Genomic DNA, 22,940 nt, shown 5'->3' with positions numbered 1-22,940 from the left:
GATCAAATGCCTAATCAGGGCTTACTGTATACCACCAGTGGTTTCTTGACCCTGGGGGAGAAAAACAACACCCAACTTTGTGAGATAATGTTGGATACCTCCAAAGGTCTTGTCCGATGCCTCTGATCTGTATAATAATAATAATATTTTATTATTTATTATTTATACCCCACCCATCTGGCTGGGTTTCCCCAGCTACTCTGGGTGGCTTCCAACAAAGTATTAAAATACAGTGGTCTGTTAAACATTAAAAGCTTCCCTAAACAGGGCTGCCTTCAGATGTCTTCTAAAAGTTTGGTAGTTGTTCTTCTCTTTGACATCTGGTGGGAGGGTGTTCCACAGGATGGGTGCCACTACCGAGAAGACCCTCTGCCTGGTTCCCTGTAACTTGGCTTCTCGCAGTGACGGGACCGCCAGAAGGCCCTCGGCGCTGGACCTCAGTGTCCTGGCAGAACAATGGGGGTGGAGACGCTCCTTCAGGTATACTGGACCGAGGCCATTTAGGGCTTTAAAGGTCAGCAGCAGCACTTTGAATTGTGCTCGGAAACGTACTGGGAGCCAATGTAGATCTTTCAAGACCGGTGTTATGTGGTCTCTGCGGCCGCTCCCAGTCACCAGTCTAGCTGCCGCATTCTGGATTAGTTGTAGTTTCTGGGTCATCTTCAAAGGTAGCCCCACATAGAGTGCATTGCAGTAATCCAAGCGAGAGATAACTAGAGCATGCACCACTCTGGTGAGACAGTCCGTGGGCAGATAGGGTCTCAGCCTGTGTACCAGATGGAACTGAACAGCTGCCCTGGACACAGAATTGACCTGCACCTCCATGGACAGCTGTGAGTCCAAAATGACTCCCAGGCTGCGCACCTGGTCCTTCAGGGGCACAGTTACCCCATTCAGGACCAAGGAGTCCTCCATACCCGCCGCCTCCTGTCTCCCAAAAACAGTATAGTGGTACCTTGGGTTAAGTACTTAATTCGTTCCAGAGGTCCGTTCTTAACCCAAAACTGTTCTTAATCTGAAGCACCACTTTAGCTAATGGGGCCTCCTGCTGCTGCTGCACAATTTCTGTTCTCATCCTGAAGCAAAGCTCTTAACCCGAGGTACTATTTCTGAGTTAGTGGAATCTGTAACCTGAAGCGTATGTAACCTGAAGCGTATGTAACCCGAGGTAGCACTGTACTTCTGTCTTGTCAGGATTCAACCTCAAATTGTTAGCTGCCATCCATCCTCCAACTGCCTCCAGACACTCACACAGGACCTTCACCGCCTTCATTAGTTCTGATTTGAAAGAGAGGTAGAGCTGGGTATCATCCGCATATTGATGGACACCCAACCCTGGTGATAGGATTATAAAATCCCTTCCCTTTCATCCTCGAATTGTTTCTGATTTCCTGAAGGAGCATCTCCTCTTCATTCCTCAGCTTGGAGCATGATAAGGAGAAGAAACGTACAGCAGATTACCTATTTCTCCTGCCCCATCTTTCTACTGGTTTTACGCACTCACGTATGGTGAGAGTCTACATCTTCCCTCCCATCCATCTCCTATTTGTTTCTTCATCATAGTCTGGGGCAATTTCATGCATTTAATTTATTCTGGCAATCTCCTGTCCCAGCTTCATGAGGTCTTCCTTCCTCTCCCTTTCTACTTTTTTTTTTTTGCTTTTTTTACTTGAAAACCTGGGGAAAAATATATATCTAACTTACCCTGACAACTCTGTCAGGGCAACATTCCCATTTATGCATCACATTACAGTATTATTGAAGCATGGATGATACAGGACTTGGGCCTACCGTTGTCAGCTGCCAGGAACGTAGCCTCGTAGACGTTGTTCTTAATGTAGGCCGACTCGCGATCAAGGATGGCAGCAGTGGTGATCTGACCATTTGTGGCATTAATGTTCAGCCAGTTTGCAGGATCTGACAGCTTGGAGTATCTGCGGAGAGCCGAGAATAAATACATGGCAGTCTCTTCCAATGACATGTCCTGAATATGGCTTGAAAATAAGGCTTGAGTAGTGTTTTGGCATTCTTGGTTTTCAGACTCCTGGCTCTTCATTTCGAAAGAGCACTTGGACATTTAGTCAGGCCTAAGGTACATGTTATGTGTGAGAGACCCCCATGACTGGAACTTGCAAGACACACACACAACAGAGTTCTGGGAAGCTGCCAATTTATTGGAACTGTGGCAAGGGCTGGGAAGGAGTGGATGAATCTCTCTATTTTGGTTCCTCTCAGTTGCTCATTTTTCCAATTCTAAATTCAGTTCTCCACATTTTCCATTTACTTTTTAAGTCCTTGTGGAAATTCACCTCTATTGTAGAGCAGGTTTATCCCAATGCACTATTTTCATCTAGAATTTCTCCTGATTTAATGCATTTTTGTATCTTTACTAAGATATGCAATTTTAAATGCAAACTTTACCCTAGTTATATGCATTTTTGTACACATTACTTGGCTGGAGAACTGCATTGCAAAAATTGGAGAAGCGTGAATTTCGAAGGACAGCTGTGTTTTGGTTGGTGTATTGCTTCAGAAAACACAAATTAGGTAGCTTTGCCTTTAAAAGTGAAATAAATCAACCCCCCATTCCTATCTCATTGTACTCCTTCACAGATCAGAACTGTACTCCCCCATGACTGTCTGCCCTGAAGAGAGAAATTGTGTGAAATGTATTTTCCTCACCCACCTCCATAGAGCAAGCAAGAGCCTGAGGTTGAAATTTTGATGTGGAAACAATTCTCAGGTTGCATCTCATTTTAAAAGAAAAGAAAGACAGAAAATGTTTGGGGAGCCAATAAAGGATCTTATGCCTAATGTGCTGTTTGCTCTTTACTGACAAAAAAGGGCCCTATAAATGTTTGGCAATTCTTATTTTGACCTCTGTAACTGCACAATTTTCCAGGAAAGTCTTCATGCCCTGTTGTCAGGCTTCGGGGCAACTGGCTTCCTCCCAGTGGTGTAGCGTGGGGGGTGCCAGGGGTGCAGGCCGCACCGGGCGCAACATCTGGGGGGGGCGCGCTCGCTGCCTCTGGAGTCGCCGAAGAGCCTCGGGCGCAGGCTGTAGCGGAGCCGCATGTCTTGCGGAACCGCCGAGCTGTGCGCGCGTCCGGGCTGAAGGCGCCCGGCAGGCAGCGGCTCTCAGCGCTCGCCGCGGAGGACGCGCCAGGCAGCCCCTCCTCACAGCCCCGCCTCTGCCGCTGCTGCTGCAGCTGCTGGGCCATGTTGCATTTTCCTCGCCTCTCTGCCCCCCTCCTCCTCCGGGCAAGCGGCGTCGTTTGGGCGGCAGCGCCAGCGGCAACTTGCAGGTTAGGGGTTAGGGGGGGCACAAGTTACTTGTCTTGCCCTGGGTTAGGGGGCGCAAATTACTTGCGTTGCCCCGGGTGCTGACAACTCACGCTACGCCGCTGCTTCCTCCCCCGTGGCAGTAAATAAGAAGTGATCAAACGAAAGGAATGTCTTACCAGTTAGATACTTTAATAATCACAGTGAGAGACAAAGAACCTGTCTAACTAGAATGTCAGTGCTCCCAATTAAGGGACACTCCCCACTCTGTCCCTATTAATATACGTCACTCCTACGTCTTGTAATCTCATCTTGTACCTTCTGTGCTTTCTGTTCTGAGACTTTCTGAGTTCTTCTCGAACTTGGGCTGAGCAGAGGAATGCTATCCAGAGACTGTGAATCAATCTGTTAACTCTCTCTCTTCCAGTGTTTCTTCTCCTAGCTGTTCCCCATCCAGTATTTCCCAGCTTCTGCCTTCTGAACTATACCCCTCTGCAAACCACTGTTCCAAATCTATGCTGTCTTCCTGCTCCTGGGAAGATTCAGGATCAAGGGGAGGGGGGCTCCCACCATTCCTCCTCAGTGTAGCCCTCCTCAGCATGGTCCCTGACACCTCTGGTAAGTGCTGCTTATGTCATGGATACTGCCATCCTAGTGGTAGTAAAATCATTATTTAGTAATACATGAACAGTAATATATGTGATATGAAATGGGCACGACCTGTATATGATTGCGTTATACTGATATATCACAATGTCTACAATAAGGATGGAGCTATGTAGAGGCATTGGCTGGCTTCACAGTTTCCCCCACGTTGTGATTTTTGCATAGCGCACGCGCACACACACCATGATTCACAATATATTGCCAGGTTAAAAATTATGAAACCGACATCACGATATGGACTTCAAAACGGTATTCAATGATATATTGCCCACCCCTAGTTAATACATGAAGAGATGCAGCAAAGGATCCTGATCAAGACTGTTCAAATCGAAGTAAAGGAAAATGGAAAAAATAATAATCCAGAACTTTCATCTAGAAAAATAAAAATGCATGCATTTCCAGACACTCTTTATTAGAACTCGTGGACATTCAATGAAGCAGAACGTTGGAAGACTCAGGACACAAAAAAGGAAATACTTCTCCATCTTGATGGCCAACAACCTGGATAGCTTTCGAAGAAAATTAGGCAATTCATGGAAGATAAGGCTACCCATGGCTATTAGCCACAACGCCTGTCTTCTCACACTACAGTTGCTGGAAGCTACCGGAGGGGAGATCGCTGTTGCACTCAGGGGTTCTCATGGGCATTGTGAGAACAGGATTCTGGACTAGAAGGGCAAGCAAGAATCACTGAACTTATGGGGAATTAAACTGTGGCCCTTTTTTTTGCTGTTTCGACTGTGCCACTTGAATTGGACCTGTGGAACCTGGCTGGGAAAATCAGCCACAAACAACGAAAGAGACACACAGGCCTTCTAGCACGGAAGCTTGCAAGAGGAAGGAAAGCCACCCAGGCAATAGCACCATCACCCAATTGTTCTTCTGCTCTTGGACCAGAAAATCCTAAACTGGGTCTTTCCCACTCCACACAGCTGGGATGTACAGCCTGCATTTGATCGGAAGGCAAACAGTTTTCCGTCTGCACACCTCAGTGCCGCTACGAGCGAGGAAGGGAAATAAGCACCCTTCAAAAGCCCGGGAGCTTCAGAATGAAACAACTAAGAAAAATGGCCTTGTTAGCTGAGACATTCCCTCTGTCCTTAAAGGTTTCACTGCCTGTCCAAAGCCAACAGGCAGAGGCAGTGAGTAACCACCGTCATTTTCTGCTCCAGACAGCTCCATCCCAGGTGAAATATCTCAACCCTCTAATGATTATAAAATGTCACAAGTGATGTAAGTTTAATTGGCCCCGGCTCTTGTTCCACAGTGTGCCCTCCTGCTATGCCAAATATATCTAGCATTTGCAATAAAGGAGCAGACAGATAACCAGTGAGGCTGGGAGGCAGGGAGGAGAGTTAGAAACCCCCTTTTCCTTAGGACTCAGCTGAGCGTACTGTGGAGAACACGGGTCCTTCTCATTCAAATGGTATTTAAGCTCACCCAGCTGTGCGTTGGGTTGCAGTCAGCAGCTCAAACGGATGGTTCAGTGGCACTCTTGTCTCTGGAGTATATGTGTCTCTCAGCCACCACAGAGCATGAGAAGGTAAGAAGAGACTGCCGGATGAGACCAAGGATCCATGAAGCCCAGCTCTCTGTTCTCACAGTGGCTAACCAGATGGCTATGGGAATGTCAGGATGCTGTCAGCAGCTCCCGGCTGGTTGCCCGGGAAAGTATAAAGACAAGGAAAAGTTTCTTACCATCCTTTTTTATTTCAAACTTTACAGAGAGAGGCTATAGAACCCAGCCTCTTGGATAATGGCGTTATCCCGAGTGAATCTCCACCCCCCACTTCTCTCACTTTTCCTTATTAATCACCACCTTCTCTATGGGTGCCGCTACGGCCATCAATCTTTGAGCTCTTTGCTCTCCTACTTTTAAGGCTCGCCGGGTTCTGCAAGATGCTGGGTCTGGAATGCTTTCTAGTGACAGCATGTAAGCTAGTTTCTGCTCTGGCTCTGTCTGCTTCTCCTCTCCCATTATTTCCCAACTTCCCCCTTCATTTGCCTCTGAGCTGAGACCTCCCGCAAACCTGTGTTGCAAGTCTATACTGTCTTCCTCTTCCTCCTCCCTGGAGGAAGATGGGGAGGCGGTCTCCACCATTCCTCCTCCTCCTCTGCCCAGCTCTTGACAGGGAAGCACAACAGCATTGTTCCCACCTGCAATTCCCAGAAGCTGGTATTCAAAGGCATATTGTCTCCGACCACAAAGGCAGAGCATAGCCATCATGGCTAGTAGCCACTGGTAGCCTAATCCTCCATGATTTTGTCCAATCCTCCTTTAAAGATGGTGGTCATGGTTTAACTACGAGCTGGTATAACTACACTTTCCTGTGTCTGTCCTGAATCTTCCAACCTCCAACTTCATCGGATGACCCCGAGTTCTAACATTATGAGAGAGGCACATGAAAAAGTATGGGGCAATTAATACACGATAGGTGGAATTCAACACCATGCAATAACAATTGTTCTGTGAGTACAAGCATTTTTGTAGGTAGTAGTATTTAGCTGTGTCTTGCGTCTGGAGACAATAAACACCTTCTTATTTTGAACCATGTGGGAGAGGAGTTTCCCCCTTAACTGGGGACTCTGGAAGAAGCTGTCTGCTGGGAACAGGAAACTTCTGAAGACTCAACCAGGGCTTGGCTGATACATCACACTGGTTGAGGTGTGGTAAACTACCAACTGACTTTCACAAGTCACCAGCAACCAACATGGTGCCTATTTGACTCTAACTCCCATCATTCCCAACCAGCATGATCAATGGGAGTCCAGCAATATATGGAAGGCACCATGTTGGCTATCCCTATAATATATATTCTTGCAGATATTTCCCCATCTGCACATGATGTATGTTAAAAAAAAAAAATCCTCTTAGCAGGGTGATCCTATGATAATGTTACCCTGTATTCAGAGAGTTTAGCCCAGAGCATTTTATCACCACGGTAGAATTGACTACACTGCAAACATCTAAGTCACAAAAGCCTCTCCTCCTTACAGAGGGGAGGAGTTGTGAGCAGGAGCCGTTTCCCGCGTTGGCAGGGCGCTGGAACGCCCCCTGCCCAGCTGGCCTGGCTGCCGTGCCACACCCCCAGGTAGCCAACCAACCAGGTGGAGGCTTGGGGGCGGGGTTTTGCCGCTTAAACGTGGCCGCAGCAGCACTTCCCTTTCATTCCGCTGCTGGTTTTCGTCGGATCACCCATCCACCCTTCCTTTAGTTCACTGCTTGTTTCTTGACATTGCTATGGACCTGTAGTTGATCGCCTTGGTTGTCCAAGGTGCCTGGTAGGAATTTTTATCCAACTGGCAAATTGGCACCGGCCACTTGGTTTTCGCCTACCTCGTAGCAAATCATCACAACTTTTAGGTATTGGCGGTTAGGCATTGGAATATGTTTGTGTATTGGAGAGCAGGGTGTGGCCATCGCCTACCCCTTCACTTTATGGGTATTCCGGTAAAGGAATCCGGTGGTCGTGGATCCTGTCCGATGCCCTTGCTGGTGGCTAGGGCCTTATGGCACGACCCCTGGTGACATCAGGGAGAGCTTTCAGTTGTATTTGTCAGGAAAAAGCAGCAATGCGAAAGCCAGCTGCAGGTGTCTGGAATGCAAAACAGGATGTTGATGTGTGGGACTGTACTAGTGGAAAAAAGGGGCAGTCTATTCACAGCACTGAGCACCGGATGTTGGCTCAGAGTGTCATCTGACCTGTACTGGAAGTACAGGGGTGGAGTAAAGACTCTACTGCTGGAGACTGGAGAGTGCAGAGACGTTTCTCTGTACTGCTGGAATGACAGGAATAAAGACATGTAAATAGACTCCTGTCTGTCTCTTTCCCCTCCCTGAGGGAAGCAGGGAGGAGGGTGTGTTCTTCTCATGTTTGAGGAGGATCGCTGATTTGTGACCTTGCCTGTATCCTGCCGGGAGACGCAGACGGGAAGGTCAACAAGGATCTCAAGCCGAATGCCTGGAGTGAGGCCAGTTACCTCTGACTGCGGCTGAGAATCCTGACAGTATTTGCATCAACAGGCTCCTCCCACTGGTGGGATAGACTTACCCCTCCCTGAGGGGGTGGAGTCACGCTCTGTTGTTTTATCCAATGCCTAAGCCAATGCCTCTTACATGCTGTAATCAATAGTTGTGGCCTTTTTTAGCCCTTTAACCTAATATACTGTGTCCATGTGTCTTTCTTATCCCCAAGCGGGTGGCGGGTCCTTGAATCACAAACCCAGATTCGAGGCACACCATGTGCTAAGTCATCTTCAGCATCCATATAGACAAACAGACAGCGCCCCTTCTTCCCTGATATTTTCTAAGGAAATGCAATGCACATCCTTGCTTTAGATTGGTGGTTCCTTCTCACCTTACAGCTTGCTGCATGAACCGGTCAGGATCCACAGCTGAAAAAGTCATCAATGCCGTCCCCGTAGGTACTCCTTCCTCCAGCCTGATGAGCTTGTGGTTTGTGGGGAAGTAGGGTGGTTCATTGACATCGGTGACGGAAATGGTGACTCCTGCAGTAGACTGGAAGGACATTTGGATCCCGCTGGCCAGGGGAGCTTGGTTGGACACCATCACTGTCAGCATAAAGGCTCTGTTCATCTCATAGTCAACTTCCTAGGAAATGTAAAGAAATACACAAAAGAGACAGAAAAGCTGTGCACGTGAACTACAGACTGGAAATATGATAATCACTAGCTATCTCATTATCTCACGGGCATTTCAGAGGCACGTTTTAACTTTCAAGGGCAATAGCCACGGTCATTTTGAAAGAACGCCTTTTTAATGGCAAACAAACTTGACTGTTTACTTGGCATGTGTCCCTCATGGTTGAGTACCTGCATTTGTCACATGGTCAAATTGCTTTAGCTGATGTGGGACTGTCACTCCTCCAGAATGCTGGAAGACAGCACTTCAGAATAACATGACCTACGCTGTCTGGTCTGGATAGATGCTTTCCCTGCATCCCACAACTTCCAAAGGCTTCCAAAGGCAGATATAGCTCTAGGTTTGTGGGGGTAGTCGCCAAATAATCCCTGCTGGGCACCCTTCTGCCTTAGCAGTCCTAGGTGGTGGTTGTGGTGCCACAAGACAACAGCAGTGCTGCAGTGAGTGTCAGGTGACTGTCAGCTGCTGTTTTCATTTCCCCACAATGCCATTGGAGTGAGACTATGTTGGAGACATTGTGGGAAAAGTGACTGGTGGCTCCCAGACCTAGCTACGCAGCAATGACTTTTTCCCCTCCCTAAAATGGGGGGGAAAGGCAGGCATCTGATGTGGGTCCTGCTGGAATCCTAAGCTCTGTCATCTGCCCAGTGATGCTGTTTCTTGTGGCCTGCCATATTAGCCTGTTGCAGGATGGATAAAAATATGTCTAGTGGCATCCTTAAAGGGCGATTCGTATTTATTTAAAAACAAGTGATGGCTCTTCAAGTGCTCTGCCAAACAAAGCAATACAAAGCAAAATACTAACAAAATAAAACTGTCAAAATAGTGTGCATTCAGTAAAATGCCTATCGTATGCATTTTTGCACATATTATTGATTGTCTGCATAAACCCTTAGAAGCAAGATAGAACACACAGCCAGCTTTATCTGGCATAGCTGATTGAACTGCAGCGTCACAATAGTAGTATCAATAATCATTACTGTTAGGATTTGTGTAACAAATTTATATACTGCACAAAGAAAAATTTACCTAAGCAACATAAGAATGACAGAAAACATGCATCAAACTTATATAAAAACCATTTGGTCACTCAGATCACTAATAACACATAGAATCATAGAATCATAGAATCATAGAGTTGGAAGAGACCACAAGGGCCATCGAGTCCAACCCCCTGCCAAGCAGGAAACACCATCAGAGCACTCCTGACATATGGTTGTCAAGCCTCTGCTTAAAGACCTCCAAAGTAGGAGACTCCACCACACTCCTTGGCAGCAAATTCCACTGTCGAACAGCTCTTACTGTCAGGAAGTTCTTCCTAATGTTTAGGTGGAATCTTCTTTCTTGTAGTTTGGATCCATTGCTCTGTGTCCGCTTCTCTGGAGCAGTAGAAAACAACCTTTCTCCCTCCTCTATGTGACATCCTTTTATATATTTGAACATGGCTATCATATCACCCCTTAACCTCCTCTTCTCCAGGCTAAACATGCCCAGCTCCCTTAGCCGTTCCTCATAAGGCATCGTTTCCAGGCCTTTGACCATTTTGGTTGCCCTCTTCTGGACACGTTCCAGTTTGTCAGTGTCCTTCTTGAATTGTGGTGCCCAGAACTGGACACAGTACTCCAGGTGTGGTCTGACCAGAGCAGAATACAGTGGCACTATTACTTCCCTTGATCTAGATGCTATACTCCTATTGATGCAGCCCAGAATTGCATTGGCTTTTTTAGCTGCCGCGTCACACTGTTGGCTCATGTCAAGTTTGTGGTCAACCAAGACTCCTAGATCCTTTTCACATGTACTGCTCACAAGCCAGGTGTCCCCCATCTTGTATTTGTGCCTCTCATTTTTTTTGCCCAAGTGCAATACTTTACATTTCTCCCTGTTAAAATTCATCTTGTTTGTTTTTGCCCAGTTCTCTAATCTGTCAAGGTCGTTTTGAAGTGTGATCCTGTCCTCTGGGGTGTTAGCCACCCCTCCCAGTTTGGTGTCATCTGCAAATTTGATCAGGATGCCCTTGAGTCCATCATCCAAGTCGTTGATAAAGATGTTGAATAAGACCGGGCCCAAGACAGAACCCTGTGGCACCCCACTAGTCACTCTTCTCCAGGATGAAGAGGAACCATTGATGAGCACCCTTTGGGTTCGGTCAGTCAGCCAGTTACAAATCCACTGAGTGGTAGCATAGTCAAGACCGCATTTTACCAGCTTCTTTACAAGAATATCATGGGGCACCTTGTCAAATGCTTTGCTGAAATCAAGGTAGGCTACATCCACTGCGTTCCCTTCATCTACCAGGCTTGTAATTCTGTCAAAAAACGAGATCAGGTTAGTCTGACATGACTTATTTTTCAGAAATCCATGCTGACTATTGGTGATCACAGCATTCCTTTCTAGGTGCTCACAGACTGTTTGCTTAATGATCTGCTCCAGAATCTTCCCTGCTATTGATGTCAGACTGACTGGGCGGTAATTATTTGGGTCCTCTCTTTTCCCCTTTTTGAAAATAGGGACAACATTTGCCCTCCTCCAGTCTGCCGGGACTTCGCCTGTTCTCCAGGAATTCTCAAAGATGACTGCCAGTGGTTCTGAGATCACATCTGCCAGTTCTTTTAATACTCTTGGATGCAGTTCATCTGGCCCTGGAGACTTGAATACATCTAATCTAGCCAAATATTCTTGTACTATCTCCTTAGTTATTCTGGGCTGTGTTTCCTTTGCTGAATCATTTGCTTCAAATTCTTCAGGTCGGGCATTGTCTTCTTTATCAGAGAAGACTGAGGCAAAGAAGGCATTGAGGAGTTCAGCCCTTTCTGTGTCCCCTGTTTGCATTTCACCATCTTCTCCTCTGAGTGACCCCACTGTTTCTTTGTTCTTCCTTTTGCTACGAACATACCCATAAAAGCCTTTTTTGTTGCTTTTAACCTCTCTAGCAAGCCTGAGTTCATTCTGTGCTTTAGCTTTTCTGACTTTGTGTCTACACGTGCTGGCTATTTGTTTGAATTCCTCTTTGGTGGTTTCCCCCCTTTTCCATTTTTTGTACACATCCTTTTTTAATCTTAATTCAGTTAAAAGTTCTTTAGATAGCCACCCTGGTTTCTTTAGGCACCTTCCATGTTTTCGTCTCATTGGTATTGCCTGACGTTGTGCTTTTACTATCTCCGTCTTAACAAACTCCCAGCCATCATGAACTCCCTTTCCTTTTAGTATTGCTGTCCATGGGATCTCACCCAGCACTTCCCTAAGTTTTATGAAGTCGGCTTTCTTAAAGTCAAGAAATTGAGTCCTAGTATGCTTGGCTGCTACTTTCCGCTGTATAGTAAACTTCAGAAGAGCATGATCACTCGCGCCTAATGATCCTTCCACATCTACCCCACTAACCAGGTCATCAACATTGGTTAGGACCAGGTCTAAAATGGCTGTTCCTCTTGTTGCTTCTCCCACTTTCTGGACAATGAAGTTGTCTGCAAGGCCAGTGAGGAATCTGTTTGACCTTATACTCTTGGCTGAGTTTGACGTCCAACAAATATCCGGGTAATTGAAGTCCCCCATTACTACTATCTCCCTTCCTTTTGCATGCTTGGCCATCTGTTCCAGGAAGGCATCATCTATGTCCTCCGTTTGGCTTGGGGATCTATAGTAAACTCCCACAATGAGGTCTCTGTTATTCTTCTCTCCCTTAATTTTGACCCAAATGCTCTCACTTTGGCTTTGGGGTTCTAAATCTTGGATCTCTTCACAGGTATACACACCCCTGACATATAACGCCACTCCTCCTCCTTTCTTGTCTGGTCTGTTTCTCTGAAATAGATTGTATCCCTCCATTATTACATTCCAATCGTGGGACTTATCCCACCAGGTTTCAGTGATGCCTATTATGTCATATTTAGTTTGCTGTACCAAGAGCTCAAGCTCATCTTGTTTATTTCCCATGCTTTGCGCATTAGTGTACAGACATTGAAGTCCATTAATCATTCCCCCGTGTCTCTTATTTAAGGATTTTTTCCTCCCTCCACTAGGTCCGCGTGCTGTTTGCTCCATTTGGTCTATGACATTTGGATGATCATCTTCATTAATTGATAGACTCCTACCTTCAGGAGCACTGTCTCCCTCCCCCACATTAGTCAGTTTAAAGCCCTCCTGATAAGGTTTCTGAGATTTTTGGCAAAAACATTTCTCCCAACCGTTGTGAGGTGCAGCCCATCACTTGCCAGAAGTCCATCTTCAAGAAACTGCAGTCCGTGATCTAAGAATCCAAACCGTTCCTGTTTACACCATTTGCGAAGCCAGCTGTTCACTTCCACTATTTTCCCCTCTCTCCCTGGGCCACGTCGTTCAACTGGGAGGACAGACGAGATGACAATTTGTGCATTTAGTTGCTTCAATTTCCTGCCGAGAGCCTCGTAGTCTCTTTTGATCTTCTGGAGGCTATTGCTTGCAGTGTCATTGGTTCCCACATGAACCAAGAGGAAGGGGTATTCGTCAGTGGGTTTTATGATTCCTTGCAGTCGTTCAGTTACATCTTGGATCTTAGCCCCGGGGAGACAGCACACTTCCCGAGACATCTTGTCAGGCCCACAGATCACTGCTTCTGTTCCCCTCAGTAGGGAATCCCCTATCACCACTACACGCCTCCTCTTGGGTTTGGTCGGGGTTCTTCCGTGAGCTGTCCGTTCCAAGGTCGCCTGCACATTCCCTGAGGACTGACTTTGCTGCTCGTCTTCATATACCTGATCGACTGTAATGAGGGAGAGATCCTCAAATGGAGTCTGCTCTTCGTCTTCCATGCTAGGGGAGAGGACCTCAAAGCGATTGTGTATTTCTAAACAATCAGAGTGAACCCTGGGCCTCCTACTTCTTTGAGTAACGTTTCTCCATATATCTGGCTCCTGTGTTGGTGAACTAGCCTCCTTCTCAGGGGAGTCCCCTGTCTCCTCCGTGGTGGAGACGGTGTGCTCTGTTGCTTCCAAGAAGAGCTCCAGCTCTCTAATTCTTTGGAGCGTAGCTACACGTTCCTCCAGTTGCTGGACTTTGTCTTTTAAAAGGGCAATCAACATGCAATTGCTGCAGGTAAAGCTGCCTGCAACCTTTGGCAAGATGGCAAACATTGCGCAGGAATCGCAGGCGACTGCAGCTGTTCCCTCCCCTTCCATCTTGAGATCGTGTCGTTGGGGGTGGCTACAGAGGTCCTCCATCATAAAAAGCTTGAGGACAGGACAAATAACTTTCCCCCCCCACACACAAAAAAACCCTAGGTCTCCCCCAACAAACGTTTGAGACTAGCTCCCCTAAATCTAAAAGATGGGTATAACCACAAAGAAACACACACACACAAGAAAACCCTTTTTGCTCCTTCTTCAACTGCTGCCCTTCAGACATGGTTGCCTGCACTTTGAAGAAAGCTTGATTTGCCACAAATACTATTAATATTTATTTATTTTATTATCCATGCTTTCATACTAAGATGGCTTATGTTTCCCCACCCCCCAAAATCAATAAAACATATATCCATAAAAAATCAATTAAATACTAGTGGATACTGATTGGTTAAAAGGGGTGGAAATCATATTATGAAGGCCTGTCTAAATAGTACAGCTATCACTGCCGATGTCTAAATTGTCCCTCTGATGATGATTATGATAATGGTGAAAATCAAGAAACCTTTTTGTCATAATTCTGTGCAAATCTAAATAGGACTGAAATGGTGGTCATAGTAATGCGCAACTCTTTTACCAGTGTAATTTCAGATTTCTCAGGGAACCTTCTTTTTAAATCTGGGCTCCCAACCTGGGGGTTAATCTGAGTTACAGAAGATCAGGGCTAAGATCTGAATCATCCTTTCAGTGGGAATACTGCATGCATAACCACACATAAGGACTTTAGCCTATTTAAATGTGCCAGATCCACAGAGGCAGTGCCAGACAAGTCGCTCACCCCAACATATTTAAGATGGAAGTGTTAATATGATAGATATCACTTCTCTACTTAGAGGTTTAACCTGTGAGACAAAGTTTCCACACCACCCTTGAAATGCACTTTGTTCCTGCTGTGTGTCCCCCAATATATTTTGTGTGTTATCCACCAATTTGCTGGCCACCTAATTCCTGATACATTTATGTCATAGGGCTTAATAGTCAGAACCCAACCTGTACATTTGCACTGTCAGAAGTCAGAAAGCATACAAATCTATCTATCTACTATCTTCTTCAACACTCAGGAGCTCAGAGCAGAACACAGGATATTCACTATGAACACATGGCTTAATAAAAACTTGGCGGTGGCACGTTTGAACAGACCGGCAAAGATTAAGTAAGCTTTCTCTAATATTTATTAGTTCACATCTCAAGGGGCCAGAACGGTGCTGTTATGTCAGGCACTGAAAACAAAAGTTACATGGCTAGGAGGCATTTAAGAAAGAATAGCTTACTGCAAGTAAAACATCTCAGGAGGAAAGGTTTAATTTCTCTCCCCCCTGCTTCGGTTAACCTTGAGTGGAGTTATCAAAATAGAATTTGCTGAAACAGTTCAGTTGGAGACACTGAATGGAATATAGGGTTTGATAGCCTACTATGGCCTGAGTAAACTCTCCTATAACATACATTGAAAGCACTCTTATGCCACTTCAAACTGCCATGGTTTCCCCCAAAGGACCCCCTTATTCCCCTCCCAGAGCTACAATTCCCAGAGCTCCCTGGGAAGAGGGATTGAATGTTAAGCTACTCTGGGAATTGCAGCACGTTCATAATCTATCACATTGCTCACCCACAGGGAGAAGGCCTTTGCACCTCTCCTGTGTTTCAAAGATCTCGGAGGGTAGGGGTCCAGTCTTGGCACTCAATGAAATGTGGGTATGCCTAAGGGGACATGTTCAGTGTAGGAGAGGCACAGCCGGTGCAAACAGGAACCGAGCAGGAAGAGCAAAGCGTCTCTCAAGCACTATGGACTTTTGAGGAAATGTATAGTAAGACCACCAGAAGCACTGGCAAGCACACTAGCACCAATGGGCACTGCGCTGGCGACCCCTGTTGAAAACTTCATGGTACTTTGCTCCAGTCTATGCCAGTATGTCTATGGGACACGGGTGGTGCTGTGGTCTAAACCACAGAGCCTAGGGCTTGCCGATCAGAAGGTCGGCGGTTCGAATCCCCATGACGGGATGAGCTCCCGTTGCTCGGTCCCTGCTCCTGCCAACCTAGCAGTTTGAAAGCACGTCAAAGTGCAAGTAGATAAATAGGTACCACTCTGGCGGGAAGGTAAACGGTGTTTCCATGCGCTGCTTTGGTTTGCCAGAAGCAGCTTAGTCATGCTGGCCACATAACCCAGAAGCTGTATGCCGGCTCCCTCGGCCAATAAAGCGAGATGAGCGCCACAACCCCAGAGTCGGTCATGACTGGACCTAACGGTCAGGGGTCCCTTTAGTTTTTACCTATGCCAGTAATTGGTAATTAGTAGCAGAGAGTTTTCTACATGGAGAATGTCCAATAATATGAACATAGTCTGCAGCCTGAATCATAGAATAGTACAGTTGGAAGGGACCCAAAGCGTCATCTAGTGGTCCAACCCCCTGCTATGCAGGAATCTCAACTGAAGCATCCAAGACAGATGGCCGTTCAATCTCTGCTTAAGAACCTCCAAGGAAGGAGAGTCCACCACCTTTCGAGGGAATCCGTTCCACTGTCAGAAATTTCTTCCTGATGTGTAGTCGAAATCTCCTTTCTTGCAACTTGAAGCCATTGGTTTGAGTCCTACCCTCCAGAGCAGGAGAACACAAGCTTGTTCCCTCTTCCCTCTGTGACAGCCCTTGAGATATTTGAAGATGGCTATCATGTCTTCTCTCAGCCTCCTCTTTTCCAGGCTAAACAAACATAGCTTCTTCAACAGTCCCTTATAAGGCTTAGTTACCAGAGCCTCGATCATCTTGGTTGCTCTCCTCTGCACACATTCCACCTTGTCAACATCCTTGTGGTACTAAGAAGGACCACAACAAAGTGGTGGAGCATCTGCATCACACACTAAAGGTCCTTGGCTTCTATAGGTAGGGGCTGAGAATGTCCCTTGTCTGAAGACCTGGAGAGCTACTGCCAGTCTGTGTAGACATCATTGAGTTGGATGGACCAATGGTCTGACTCAGCCTACGACAACGTCCCATGTTTGTTCTCATGGAGGGCAAGCATAATTTTCATAAAAATTATATAATAATAATAATATGTCCATAATTTCCCTGCTTTGGGCCAACAACCCCCCCTGCCAAATGTGAGGAAACCCTTTGAGAAATTAAAGCTTTGGGCTGACTTTTTATGATGAGTTGACTATACATTCTGTCCCATTGTCGCTCAGATCCTCTGTTTATTGCATATTATTTCATTGTGTCTCTAAAAGCTTAGACAGGTCCTTCCTAGTGGCTTTGGAGTTTGAGAGGATTGCTATGACCTCTTACTAGTGGAACTGAGAGCACATAATGTAGATAAATCGGGCTATGTCTGAGAGTTATAATTTTATTATTACAATATATATAAATATGTAATAAGTATGGGTTGCTTGTGCGTAAGTTGCCGCCTCTCCTGGCTATGTTGCCTGGTTAAACCTTTCTGTCTGGACAGTCCTTCACTTCATGGCTGCCTCAGTCGCTAGCAGAATCCATCAGTGGGCGTTTCTTAAACCTTTTCCAACATAAAAGTTGTTTGACGCCAAGTCTCCTCCTACTCTCCCTGCGCGGAAGTCTTCTGCGCAGGGAGGGCGTGGGTAGCGGAGGACCCGTGCTCTCCCCGCTGGTGTCCGGTGAAGAGTCATGGAGCCCTCTTGCCGATTCCCCCATCTGCCCCCCTTTATTCCTGGTGTTGCGCTGATTTGCTTCCCCATCTGTTGAGCTGCATCTCTCCCTGCTGGGCCCTTCTCCAGCATCATTTGAGAGCCTTCCCTCCACCTCTAGCTCTGATGTCAGTTCCCTGACATAATATATAATAATAATAATAGTAATAATAATAGTAATAGTAATAATAATAATAGTAATAATAATAATGTACCTTTTTGTTCTAAAGGCATCTTTAACTATCGCTGTTATGTCAGGAGAATGCCTCCATTTCAAAACCATTTCTGTAATCCACGTAGGGTTCATATTAACATTTTATTGAGTCAGATGCCACAGGGTACCTATTGCAGCACTCGGAGAGTCTGTGTAGGCCCTACGTGGAATGGAAAAGCCAGACTCCCCTCTCCTCCTCATCCCCACCCCCACCCTTTTACAAGGCTTGCGAGGGAGATAAGTATCTTGCGCCACCAAGGAAATAGCTTTCATTGAGATGAAAAAACAAAATTGAAATTGTACATCATTCGTTGCCTCTCGGCACACAAAGTTCGCATGGAAGACAAACTTACAGTGAAAGCCAGTTAAAAGGGCTGCAGCTACACAGGTTTAAGTGAGGGGTCCAGCAAGTCTCTGAAGAGTTCTTTGATTGATGTGATTTTTCAAAGTGCGCCAGCCAGCTGTTTGGGATATGCTGGGTCCTCAACCCCACTTGATCAAACCACAGCAAATTTGTCAATTTAGATTTCTCTCTGCTTTTTTTATTTTGCCCTTTCTGCATCCATTTACTTTTGTTCTCCTCAAGGACACGTTTCTATTTATTTAAGGCTTTTAAATTTATTTACTATTCATTATATTTATACCCTGCCTTTCTTCCAGTGACCTCAGGGTGGCGTACATTGTCCTCTCCCTCCTATTTTTATTCTCATAACAGCCCTGTGTGGTAGGTCTGGCTGAGAGACTGGGACCAGTTCATTCAGTGAGCTGCAAGGCTGAGGGAGGATTTGAATCCTAGTCTCCCAGGGCCTGATCCAACGCTCTAACCAGTACAGTGATATCTTGGGTTACATACGCTTCAGGTTACAGACTCTGCTAACCCAGAAATAGTGCTTCAGGTTAAGAACAGAAATCGGGTTCCGGCGGCATGGCGGCAGCAGGAGGCCCCATTAGCTAAAGTGGTGCTTCAGGTTAAGAACAGTTTCAGCTTAAGAACGGACCTCCGGAACGAATTAAGTACTTAACCCAAGGTACCACTCTACTCTTTGCCTAATATACACATTTTTGCAAGGGATTTCACTGTGATAAGGTACATTTGTTCATTGTTTTAGCTAATCTACAAATTGATATGTACGTTAACTTTGCTCCAATTATACTTCTTTGCCCTCCTCTTTTGGATTAAGGACTTCACTGCAAAATTGGGTGAAGTGTGAACTGGAAGAAACAATTCCTAATATAAAAACTTCTGATGAACGCTAGTAAATACCGTACTTTTCTGTCTATAAGACGACACCATGTATAAGATGACCCCTATTTTGGGGGACTCAAATTTAAGAAAATGGAGGGAGAGTTGTTGAGCCTTTTTTTTAGGGGGGATTGATGAAAGTCGCTCACCTGTGCACATCACTAAATACACCTCCCGTCTGTCCCATCACCGGCAGAAGCTGCCAATTGCCCACCCAACTGCCAGAACGTCAGCCAATCAACACCACCCATTAACGCAGCAACCAATAACACGCACAATAGCTGCTGACAGCTTTGGCAGCAACCAATCAAACGTCCACCCTATGCACTACCCATGTATAAGACAACCCCCACTTTTTAGCATGATTTTTAAAGAAAAAAACCTCATCTTATACACGGAAAAGTACGGTAAGTCCTTTTATTAAGGGTGGGTGAACAAAGCATGGAATTTTTTTGACTGTTATATATGCAAATATATATGTTATATATCATATATAACAGAAAAAGTGGCTTTCATCCTAATTTCAAGGATGATTTCTTGTTCCCGTTTCTGGCACGAGGCCTCTAAATGGGGATGAAGGCAAGGCTTGATGAACTCAAGATGCCAGAAAGGGACAGCAAAAATGATCAAGGGGCTGTAGAAATTCCCCTGTTGAGGAAAAGTTATGACGTTTGGTGCTTTTTTCTTCAGAAAAAGGCAAAAGAGGGACAACATGATAGAGCTGTATAATATTATGTATTGTGGACTAAGAGGGCAGGTGGAAGATTTCCTCCATCTCTTACAACATTAGAACTTGAGGCTATTCAAGGAAGACGAATGGTGGGAAATTCAGGGCACATTAAAGGAAGTATTTCTTCACGTGGCAAAGATCTAAACTGTGAAATTCACTCTCCTACAAAAGGTAGTGATAGCCACCAGTGCGGATGACACCTACACTTTTAATTGTTCTCTGAGACATGAAGGGGAGGTAGAAGGAAAACCAGGATGTTCCCGATCAACTCAGAAACTGAGATGGCTTCTTCAACTTCAACGCCAGGACTGTCCCTGAAAAATTGGGACACTTGCAGGGAATGCGATGGGGCCTTGTTTTCTTAAGGCAAAAGTTGGGGAGCAATGTATGGTAACTCTTACTTTGGGAAGCAGCTTGTATTCCAACCATGCAAAAGTCACAGGGAAGATGGGAAGCTGCCTTAACAGCAAGTCAGACCATTGGTCCGTTCAGTTCAGTATTGCTTACACTGACTGGCAACAGCATCTCTCCAGGGTTTCAGGCAGCAAGTATTTCCTAGCCCAATCTGGAGAGTCCAGGGATCATAGAATTGTAGAGCTGGAAAAGGACCCAGAGGATCATCTAGTCCAACCCCCTGTCCCATATGGGGATCAAACCTGCAACCTTGCCGTTATCAGCACCGTGCTCTAACCTACTGAGCTATCCAACGAGGACCTTCGGCATAAAAAGCAGATGCTCTACCAGAGGTTTCCACACATGTCTCCATCTGGGCAAGCAAGAGACATCAACACAGGTCAAGGACACAATTCAGTTTGGCGAAAGCTCTAGAGGGCGACATGGAGCAGAGCCCGAAAGGGGTGTTGCTTGGACAGGGAGCATGGCCTAGGGCAGGCATACCAAAATTTGGCCCTCCAGAAGTTTTGGGTCTACAACTCCCATCATCCCTAGCTAACAGGACCAGTGGTCAGGGATGATGGGAATTGTAGTCCCAAAACATCTGGAGGGCTGAGTTTGGGGATGCCTGGCTTAGGGCATCCGAAGAGCCAGACAGATTCAGACTCCAGGCTCTCTCTGTCGGAGAGTCATTCTCAGGCAGCAAGGCTGTTGGATTCCATGGGAGAATTCTGAATGGATCGGTAAAATGCTACCATTGATGATGAAGAAAGATGCAAGCAACAGAAGATTGTCTTATAGGTCATGGATTGAATCCAAGATAAGGGCGATGAAAAGGAATGAGGTTTTAGGTATGTGTGTGTGTGTATGAAGGTTGCAGGAACCACAGATGGAGCAAGTTAAAATGACTTTAAAAATAATAATTGCTTAACCAGGTAGCAACCGTGAATGTCCCCAAGGTCAATGCAAGAACAAGCTCACAAGCTTCTCCCTCCATCCTTGTGGCATTTCACGGATGGCATTGCATTCGGAGGCAGGGCAGTTTGTTAGGTAGCAGCAAATGTTCTTCGCCCATGAATCACTCTTTCACAATGCTGCTCTTTCAACTTTAGCAGCGCAGCATAGTACATTAAAAAAAATTGCTGCTATGGGAAGGTCACACTTTTCAAAAGATTGAAAAAGCTCTGTTCTCAGCAACATGCTTGCAAAAAAGATTCTTTTTGAGAACAGTGTATCGGACACACTGCGCAGGTCCTTGCCGATCAGAACAGCCTATTCATTCGCACATCCTTTCTTGTCTTGATGGTCTATGCCACAGACTCTATGGAAAACAGCTGCAGGAATCTTATCTGCTAACTGATTCACTTGATGTTCTCTGTGCATAATAACACACGGGGAGAGAAGGTGTTGACCCGTGCTGCTGATTTTCTAAGCAGCGTTTTCAAGCAAATAGCAAATGTGGGTTTCTTTTTGGAAAGACAAAAGGCAACAATCACCTACGCATGCAGGTTAATGGTATGGGCATTGCGCTCAGGGTCTAAAACTTAAACGAGATATTATCAGGTATGCATAGTTGCCACTGATGTTGGTAATGTCTCGTTTTGAGGAGAATTGGTTAGATCCAAAGTTGGACTTGGTTAATGTAGACCCATTGAAATCAATAGGGTGAACTGATCATGCTAATTTAAGGGTCTATTCAGTGAGAGTCATGGCCTGGGAAGAGGAGCTGTGGTGGGACAGGTTCTGAGGAAAGCCCTGAGGGCAAGCTAAAAATTGGAGGTAGAGTGTTGCACCCATGGTCTCCACCCTTGCCAAAGTGCTTTATGGTCCAGACCCCTTCATTAGAAGATCTTGACTAACTCTTCTACAGGCAGAAATCTCCAATAAATTGCCCATGACAGAATTCCAAATGGGGTGAGTAGAAGGATGGAGCCCCAAATGAGGTGAGCAGCACAATGTACATACCCTCACAACTGTTACCAACCCTTCATTGGTAACGGGATCTGTCCTGATGGTGAAGTGACCAGAAGGGTCTCCACTGATAATCCGGTAAACGGCATTCCAGTTGGGCGAGTGAGGCTGATCTCTATCCATGACTGTCAAATTAGCGACCACAACTTCCACTCTGTTTTCTGGGACCTCACCGGAATACTGAAAAAGAAAAAGAAAGTGCTGTTAGAAGCATGCATGTTTGTGTGTTCATCACATCTTCACATAATGGAAGACCAACTGGGATGGTACAGAAAACGTGTGAGCCCAGTGTTTACTTTTCAAGTGCCCTCTTCAGACAACCAAGCAAACTCTTGGAGTGTGTGTGTGTATTGTCTCTTTACTGCGTGTTCACCTGGTTGTCTGTACGCTTGGAGGCTCTGAACAATCAGAGTAAAACACAGAGATTCAGTAGCAGCAAGTGCATTTCCCAATCTGCCTCCCCTGTTTATTTTGCTAAATTAATTAATTAAGAGTTTTCAATACCAACCTTCAACATAATGATGACACCGCAGTTTACAACAACCAAGGAAATATTTAAAAAACACTTAAGAAATATGAACATTGACAGTAATTATCATAAAATACATAATTTGGCACCGTGACTTAAAAACCTCTCAATGGTCGTCTGAAGGACAGTTCTCTAATGGGAGGTCTGTCAAGGCTAAGCCCGGTTTAAAGATAAAGAACCACATGGAGGGAGACTGTGAGGGGCCATGAAGTTGGCCATCAATAGTCAGCACCTGAACGGCAGACTGAGAAGGTCCACAGGTCATCTGGTAACAGTATCTCCCACTACAACACAGTGGAGGCTGGTTCAGTAGGCCAAATGGGGTGTTGCCATGCCAACCTCAGCCAGTTCCACCTTGCCAGCCTTCTTACTTAAAACCAGTCTGTTATGTACTAAGCTCAGATCCTATAACAATAGGCAAGTAGGATCTTAGAATGCAACAAC

The 22,940-nt window shown here is 45.7% G+C and overlaps 1 protein-coding gene across 8 annotated transcripts in view; it reads right to left on the bottom strand.

Moving 5' to 3' along the window:
• CDH4 (cadherin 4) overlaps positions 1 to 22,940 on the bottom strand; it is an 819,766-nt gene that overhangs the window by 25,290 nt on the left and 771,536 nt on the right. For all 8 annotated transcript variants that reach the window (XM_082225899.1, XM_082225900.1, XM_082225902.1 and 5 more), the window contains 3 exons: positions 21,962 to 22,147; positions 8,307 to 8,560; positions 1,792 to 1,934 (listed from right to left, as the gene is read on the bottom strand). In XM_082225899.1, the coding sequence (XP_082082025.1) occupies positions 1,792 to 1,934; positions 8,307 to 8,560; positions 21,962 to 22,147 (583 nt within the window). The remainder of the gene's footprint in view (positions 1 to 1,791; positions 1,935 to 8,306; positions 8,561 to 21,961; positions 22,148 to 22,940) is intronic.

The sequence above is a fragment of the Podarcis vaucheri genome (assembly GCF_965113315.1).
Source record: "Podarcis vaucheri genome assembly, chromosome: 6".
Taxonomy (NCBI): Eukaryota; Metazoa; Chordata; class Lepidosauria; order Squamata; family Lacertidae; genus Podarcis; species Podarcis vaucheri.
This window is presented reverse-complemented; position numbering and strand designations above follow the sequence as displayed.